The sequence below is a fragment of the Chelonia mydas genome, chromosome 1 (assembly GCF_015237465.2).
Source record: "Chelonia mydas isolate rCheMyd1 chromosome 1, rCheMyd1.pri.v2, whole genome shotgun sequence".
NCBI lineage: Eukaryota > Metazoa > Chordata > Testudines > Cheloniidae > Chelonia > Chelonia mydas.
This window is the reverse complement of record NC_057849.1, coordinates 62,520,480-62,528,812: the sequence shown is the minus strand read 5'-3', so window position 1 is coordinate 62,528,812 and position 8,333 is coordinate 62,520,480. Positions and strand designations below refer to the sequence as shown.

The window sequence follows — 8,333 nt, the reverse complement described above, 5'->3', positions numbered from 1 at the left end:
GCCGAAGCCTGAGCCACTTAGCTTCATGGGGCCCCCTGTGGCATGGGGCTCTGGGCAGGTCCCCTGCTTGCTACCCCCTAACGCTGCGCCTTGCTTTTATATGCAGAAGAACAGTTGTTGTGGCACAAGGGGGCTGTGGAGTTTTTAATAGGACCCTGGGGGGCCTCAGAAAGAAAACTGATCTAACCTGTATATGAAAGAGAATGTGAACTCAACTCAGAAAAGTTAACCAGTGAGAAATAAAAGATGAGAATGGGGTCATTTTAAAAGCATATCTTTTAAATTAGGTAGATTGTTGCTTGTTCATTTGGATAATAATGTGGACTATGGTTCTTTTCACTTTAAAGGCTACATGTATTGTTAATCCAAGTAATAACACTTCTACTATCAGAACATAACACTGCTTCATTTCATAGCAATGTGCACATTAGCCAGAAAAATACCACATGTAAAATTTGGTTTACTTACTTAGCAGTTATGCAACATTGGCATTCGAAAATAATCTGTTTATGAATCATTGTATGAGTGGCAAGGAGAACACTCTCTCTGTTTAAAAGTTAAGACTCAGACTACTCCTTGGCTCCCAAAAGCTCTTCAGTCCTTCTCCAGTTGAGTTTGCTTTGCAAGTGGTTTTTCTAGGGGAATCTTTGTTTAATAGGGTTTAAACCATTTTAAATAAACAAGCACACATTGTTCTGTAGGAATAGAAAGGGCAGGCAACATTCTCAGTGAATAGTGTTTAGTCACTTGAGAGATTTGCTTATAGATTTTTTTTTAAACTATCATTCCTTAACAGCATGAACCTACAAGGTGTTAAAGTCCCACTGACTTTTCTGGCACTTGAGGGCACTCTGCATTTCATAGGAGGGACTTGGCAACTGTGTCTATATACCTCCTTCCTTATTAATGGGGAGATACACTACAGTGCATAGTGTCCCTGGAAGCTTAAAACCTTCAACAGAGTTTGTGTGGTGACTAGGGACTTGGAAAGGCCACACTTAGTGAATTTCATCTTAAACTCTTAATGGAAAATGTCTGTTCAGCTGTAAAAACACTTGAATGCCATGAGTGCCCTTCTTATAATAATTTGGGCAGAGACTGAAAGTGAGAAATGTTGCCTATCCTTTCTTGAACCGTTCTCTATCAATGTCAGCAAGACAGTTTATCCTCTCGAAATTACAGAAGAAAAGAAAAATAGGCAATGGGGAATGAGGCAGAGAAAGTAAGGCTGACGCAAAATCCAATCACTTCTCGTGCTTCTAGGAATGCGGTTATCTCACAGCCATACAGCACCGTGCTAGCCATTATTACACTTATAACAGTGATGAAAAACTCTATATTCAAACTACAAATAAAACAACAAAAAATATCAAGCCCCTCTAATACAAACATACAAATAAATTAGACTACTGATGGTATATCTTTCTGCCTTCAGTACAAGTTAGTGAATTTTATTGGTATCAGGTAAAATTAGCTTGTATGTTCTCAGTTGTTTTATAGAAACTTTAACAATCAAAGAGATACTTGCAATGAACAACATAACAAAAAGTAATTTCTTAAACACATCTGTAACACAAGTATTCAAGCAGTTTTGATCCATGGCTTTAAAATGCGTAGCCCCTGCAAGAAAAGCACAACCTCTAGAGCGCTCACATTTGTCTCCAACCTGACAGCAGCTGTGAAGTTTATTTTACAGATACACAATAGCCCAATAAACTCCTGGATAAGAACCCAATTTTGAAGACAGGGGCCATACTGCAATTCAATAGCACTGCTCCTATTGTATGTTTGTCTTTCCATTGATTGTTACATCAGTGTATTAAATTAAGAAATTAAAATTTTACAAAGGAAGACTCTGAGCTATAGCATTACATGCATAATGATTTCCAGGCACGTCTGCAAAGGAAACTAAGCTAGAGATGATAGATTGTAACGACATAAACTTCAAAATATGTAACTGAATGACTGATTGGGTCAATGAGACAAGGTGGGTGAGGTCATATCTTTTATTGGACCAACTTCTGTGGGTGAGAGAGACCAGCTTTCGAGCTTACACAGAGCTGAAGAAAAGCTGGTCTCTCTCACGCACAGAAGTTGGTCCAGTAAAAGATATGACCTCACCCACCTTGTCTCACTAATATCCTGTGACCAGCACAGCTACACCACCACTGCTGGAGTCAGTGTCAAGGATTAGCAACCTGCTCTTAATCTTTTCACGCTTTTATTTAGGCGCTTTATACTAACACAGGGCATTTTACAAGTAACGATACAAGGCTGCTTTAAGTTTTTAAATGTGCTTGTCTAATGCACTTTTCACATTCTAACAGAATACATTCTGTCCTCTTTTTATACCATTTGCTGCAGTATGCATCATAATCCTGATGGTAATAAATACATCAAACTGTCTCATGCTGCTTGAAATGAAAAACAACAAATAGTCAGTACGATTACACTTTATACACACAATCGTTTAATGATTTTAAAGAAAACCAATTAAAAATTGCATTATTAGAGGTAGTTAAGATTACTTAAGCAAGGATGCTATTGACACATCAGTTGCAGTAAATCAGAACCCTACAACAACAAACAATAATATCCATGCAACGAAGCAATGGCAGTTCAGTAAATAATAGATTTGTTTCAAACTCCTAAGATGGTATAATTAACAGTGAGAAAAGGAGAAATCATATGTCCTTTTAAGATACAATAAGTCTTATTAAATCAAATGGCAATTTAAGGGGATTGTTGGTACATGTGCTTTGGTGGACTCTGGAATATTTGGTGGACTCTGGAATGCTAAACAGGCAGTGCTGAAGTGAACAGCTAATCAAGATGTTTCTCATAATTGTTTTAATTAAATGCATATTTGAAAGCTCTGTCATGACTTAAGGACACAGAAGACAAGTGTGAGTTTGCTAAATTCTTCTATTAACTGGCTGAGCAGCAGAAATTTTTTTTGTAGATTCTAGAGGGAGGGGAAGAACAGCTGCTATTTTGATTTCTCAATGCCAGAGTGATGGATATTAAAGCAGGTGAGATATAGAGAGTCCAGATGGAATTTCTCATATTATAACAATGTAAAGGGACACTGTCAGGTCAACTATGTCCCAGAAGTGAGAGACATAAGTAAAAACCCTTCCAGAACCAACTGAAATAATTTAATGGTTTTGGGCAGGGGGCGGTGAGGGGACGGGGGGGGGGGGGGGGGGGCGGCTGTCTTAAATTCCACCGGAAGATGCTTTTTAAAAAATTCCCTTGAAGTGTTTGGGTTGAAACCGATGCACCATGTTGTTAGTACATGGAATCTGAAAATAAAATTGAATAGACACTGGCTGGAAACAAAATAAAACAAATATTTTCATTGTGCCAGGTGAAAGAACTGCACATAATTAAATAAACAGCATAAATAACTAGTACACTAGATTTTGAACATTTTTAATAATCTGAGGTGATGTGCGCTATACTTTTTGTAAACATGATATTTACCCTTGTCAGTCTCCTTTTTAAAATGTTAGTTCAAATTTAATCTAAACTACTCTACTGTGTCCCCAAAAGAAATACCATTAATCTCTATTGCAAAGTTAATGAGGTCACTGAAGTAAATGGAGTTACACCAGGGATGGATCTGTACAATCAAGTGGTCTACAGCAGTGCTTCTCAAGCTAGCTGATGTGGGGGACCGGCAATTTTTTTTTCCAATGTGCGTGCAGACTGGCAGCCGATGGCTCGCAGACCGACACCAGTCTACGGACCACCACTTTGAGTAGCACTGGTCTACAGTACAGTAAGTGGGATAAAATCTTTAGTTAATTTAAAAGGGAAAAGTATTTTCCTAACTGTAAGAATCTTTAAGGATAAAAGTAGAGTTTTGAGAAATTGCAAAAAGTTGAGTGCTAAGGAATAATAATTCCATTTAGCACTGTTATACTTAGGGGGCTGTTATAAATACAATGAATGTATTTATAAGTCTGAGAAGCTTATATAATCATATTTTGACATGTGCAGGTAGTAACTGTGTGATTTGTTTTTTAAATCCAGTCACAGAGTAGTATCCCAGTGATCTCTTCTCCTCAGGAAGCATAAGACAGTCCAGCTGGGTGTTGCTTTGATTGCCTGGCCAGTTTTTAAACTCATTTTGAATTAGGTTTATCTGTGGAGTTTAGTTTGAACAACTACTTCACAATATTGGGGAAAGACTTACTGCCATGGTATTAGGTATCTGGCAGAGGGGGCAATTTAATTTGGCTTTTCCACATCCCAGGTGAGTGCTCTAACCAATGGGCTAAAAGTTATAAAGTGGGAACCATGCCCACTGCCTCCTCCGGCTGGGTTTTGAGTGGGACATTTGAGCACTCCTACAGTAGCGGACCCTGCACATGATTTAGACGGCTGAATCCCAGTCTTCCCTGGTTTGTGACTTGCTTTGGGACTTGGGCAGGAAATCAGTGTTTGACCGCATGCCCAGAGGCAGAAACAGAGGGGCCTAGGGAACTTTTACCCTGAAATGTTAGGTGCTGAGCGAGTTTAGGCACCTACAGAGTTAGGCAGGAGTTTTCTGTATTGCAGTAGAGCCACACCTGGCACTTAGACACCTAGCTCCCAGAATGCCTCAGTCTTTGAGTTGCTGAGCACACTTGACTGCCTTTGTACTTGAATGGAAGTTGAGGGTTCTCATCATCTTACAGGATTGGGTCCATAATGCTGCTATGGGATTGACATGGTGGAAAATGGCAAGACTAGCAAAAATGCATTATGGTACATTTAAAAACTGTGATGGTTTTGTAGAAATGAAGGAACAAACACATTCTCTCTCATCACCCCTCATCCCTCCCAAACAGCATCTTTAATGTAGCTAGAAATGTTGTAGGAGTTAGGAATCTCATTTTTGCAGTGAAGTATCACAACTTCTAAGCGTGATTGGAGACAGTGCTCTTTCCTGCATCTTTCATCTCTTTATAATAATCAACCATGGGGCAAGAGTCTTTTTATTGGGGGTGATGAGAGCTAACAGTTACTCGCGGTAGGATAGTGAATTCAATGTATTATGTATTCCAGTGTTCCTGAAGCACAGTGATTGCAAAAGTACTATTAGGGATTTTCATCTTCAAAGTGCTGTACAAACTTCAACCAATTTAATTCTAAAGCAAGAGTTCCTGTTTGAGAATGTGGAAATGGGAGGAAAATAGTTACAATAGAAAAGATGCAGAGTGAGAATGTTCTGCATTAAAAGAAGACCCCCAAACACAGATTTCCTATCAAAACGAAAACCACATACTTTTACTCTCTTGATCTATTTTTCCTTGTTACTTATTTTCTTCTTTATTAAAAGTGTTTTTCTGACACACAGATCTGCCCTCCAGCTCCACATTTTAGAAACCAAAACAGAACATGCAAAGACCTCTTGAAGTGGAAGCAAAATGTAAAAAAACCATGAGCACGTCCAGCCTCTGGGGGAAGAGGCCCTTTCCTAGGATTCCTGGCAACAGAGAAACTAGACGTCATCAACTGCTACCATGCAGTGGCAAAGTCATGGTGGTGCACCCTTTTGAAATGTTCATAGATGGGTCTTAGACCCCTTTCAACTCTGTCTTTCCAGGAAAAAATAATTTAACTTTTTTCTAGGGATTTTCACTACTCTGAGTTGTGCGCCAGATCCAATAATGTATGTTTATACTGCAATGTTCTGAGCTTCCACACCATTCTATTGTTCCTGACATCCAACAGCAAAGGTCAGATGCAGATCAGGACGAGCAGTCTTGTTCGAATGTGCAGTTACTTGCATTTCTAATTCTGAACACAGCACACACAACAGGGGGTAGATTAGCTGTGTCCGACTTGCACATTGCTGTATAACTTGGTATTCAACCCCAAGAAACACTGATAATAAAATCGAGTAAAATGATGCTGTCCCAAAGAGCTGCTGGCAATTTATCAGCCAGAATGGTCACAAACAATCTGTTATCTGTCCCTCTGTTCATTGGTCACAGATATTCTGTGCACTACATCAACCCCCTTGTACTCTCTTACCCCTCTGAATGCAGAACTTTAAGTCACCTGATGGCTATGCTGTACGATTTCACCAAAAATCTAAGCTACACAGTGATATTTTTGGTATTTTGATTAAGCGACTGTAATATTTCAATATGAAAATTATATTTATCAGTTTTATAGTTCTTATCTTCAACAGGAGCTAATTTTGTCTTTCACCAGGCAGCTTGTTTCTGAATTGTGTTTGTTCCAATGTCTAATTATTTAATAGTAACAGGAACTTCTTAAGCACTGGACAACATGGTGGATGTAAAGATCTGCTGCAAGATTTGGGGGATCTGCTTGGTATCCAGGGCAATAAAAGACCGGCCTGCTGGTAGCATCTTCTGCAGCCTAGGGATCAGAATGGGGGAAAAAAAGAATTACCATTGCAAATTATGTTTCTGACAGCAAACCAAAGAGTCCTGAGAGTTCCTTAAGAAAGGATGTTTTTACTTTTGAATACCTTGCTGATACATGCCATTCACACTGCGGCACTATGCAATTAAAAGCTTGGGAAAGCAGCAGCGCAAGGAAACACTGAAAGCGGTTATGTCACAGAGGTCTTTTCAGCAAGACAACTGACCTGTTTCTACAGATTTCCATTCCTTTGTTATGGTCACTGTTTCTGGTGTGTGAAAATCTCTGCTGAGATTAAGGTACCAGTGACCAAACAAGGTATTAGCACAGCTGATCTTCTAGAAACAACTAAAAACTCACTCTCTGAGGGGGATCATTTAGTTCATTTAAAAATGTTACTGTACTAACCTGGCAAAGTGTTTGGGAAACTTTAACTCCACCCCACAGAAACTACTGATTTTATCTGAAGTTTTATATATTGGCTATAAATGTGCGGTTGATACTTCAGCTTCTAGCCTAGGTTAAATCGAATTCATGTTTTTCTACAGCTGCTAGCCCGAGGCCTAAGGTAGTCAGCCTTGTACATTTTTATTCAAAGCTTTTAATAGTACACAAGATGTACATAACAAAATTCACATCACTAATATTTAATCAGCAGTTTTGGTGTATACTTTTTCACTGATTTTTTAAAACAAGTTTTAATTTATATTTGTGTCCCACTGTCATTTCCCTATAGACTATAAACTCAATCCCAGAGATCGCCCATTTGAAATGAAAATATAAGCCATGTGGAAAGAAAAGTGAATAAAAACAACTCCCTTCCCGCCCAAAATTATATTTTAAAGGAAAGCTTTGCTTAATTATGCACATACATGCAGTTGTATTTCAGTGACACTGTGTCATATATATATTCCATATCTAGTAAATTGGTCAAATTGATAACCTCTTTTCCTCATGGATGAATGTGAATGATGAACCCATTTTTCCAGTCAGAAAAATAAAACTCAATCTCCAATAATATTTCAAAATAGGAGCTCTTTATGGGGAACACAAAGAATAGATTGATGGAACCTGCAGAAATTCAATGAACAGCAACCACTGTGCAGCTGCATATTCCAAACCTTTTAAAATTATACCACATGCTGTGGCCTAACTCCTTCTGGGCTTGATCCTACCACCCTTTCAGTCAATGACTTTTTTTTTTAAAGCAGAGTTGGCCCTTTAACATTAGTGGTAACTGGCACATGTTTATGATAGAGATAATAGCTTTGAATCGTATGTACCGGTCACTGGCCAGCAGATGCAGAAGGTTGGTTTGTATAAAAGTTCTCTGTCTCCCCTGTACCATCTCAAGCTATGACTAGGGCCCCACCAAATTCCCAGGCATGAAAAACGTGTCACGGACTGTGATAGCTGATTTCCCACCATGAAATCTGGTCTTTTGTGTGCTTTTACCCTATGCTATACAGATTGCACAGGCCAGACCAGCGTTTCTCAAATTGGGGATCCTGACCCAAAAGGGAGTTGCTGGGGGGTCGCAAGGTTATTTTAGGGGTATAGCCACCCTTAACTTCTGCACTGCCTTCAGAGCTGGGTAGCTGGAGAGCGGCAGCTCCTAGCCAGGATCCCAGCTCTGAAGGCAGTGCCCTGCCAGCAGCAATGCAGATGTAAGGATGGCAATACCATACCATGCCACCCTTACTTCTGCACTGCTGCTGGCGGCGGCTCTGCCTTCAAAGCTGGGATCCTGGCTAGGAGCTGCCGCTCTCCAGCTGCCCAGCTCTGAAGGCAGTGCCACCGCCAGCATCAGCACAGAAGAAAGGGTAGCAGTACTGTGACCCCCTCTACAATAACCTTGCGACCCCCGCACAACTCCCTTTTGGGTCAGGACGCCTACAATTACAACACCGTGAAATTTCAGACTTTAATAGCTGAATTCATGAAAT

At 39.7% G+C, this 8,333-nt stretch overlaps 1 protein-coding gene across 2 annotated transcripts in view; it reads right to left on the bottom strand.

The window, feature by feature from the left end:
• Positions 1-1,426: 1,426 nt before the first annotated feature.
• Positions 1,427-8,333, bottom strand: part of VWA8 (von Willebrand factor A domain containing 8) — a 283,177-nt gene continuing 276,270 nt past the window's right edge. For both annotated transcript variants that reach the window (XM_043533390.1, XM_007061314.4), the window contains exon 45: positions 1,427-6,381. In XM_043533390.1, the coding sequence (XP_043389325.1) occupies positions 6,273-6,381 (109 nt within the window). In that variant the 3' untranslated portion in view covers positions 1,427-6,272. The remainder of the gene's footprint in view (positions 6,382-8,333) is intronic.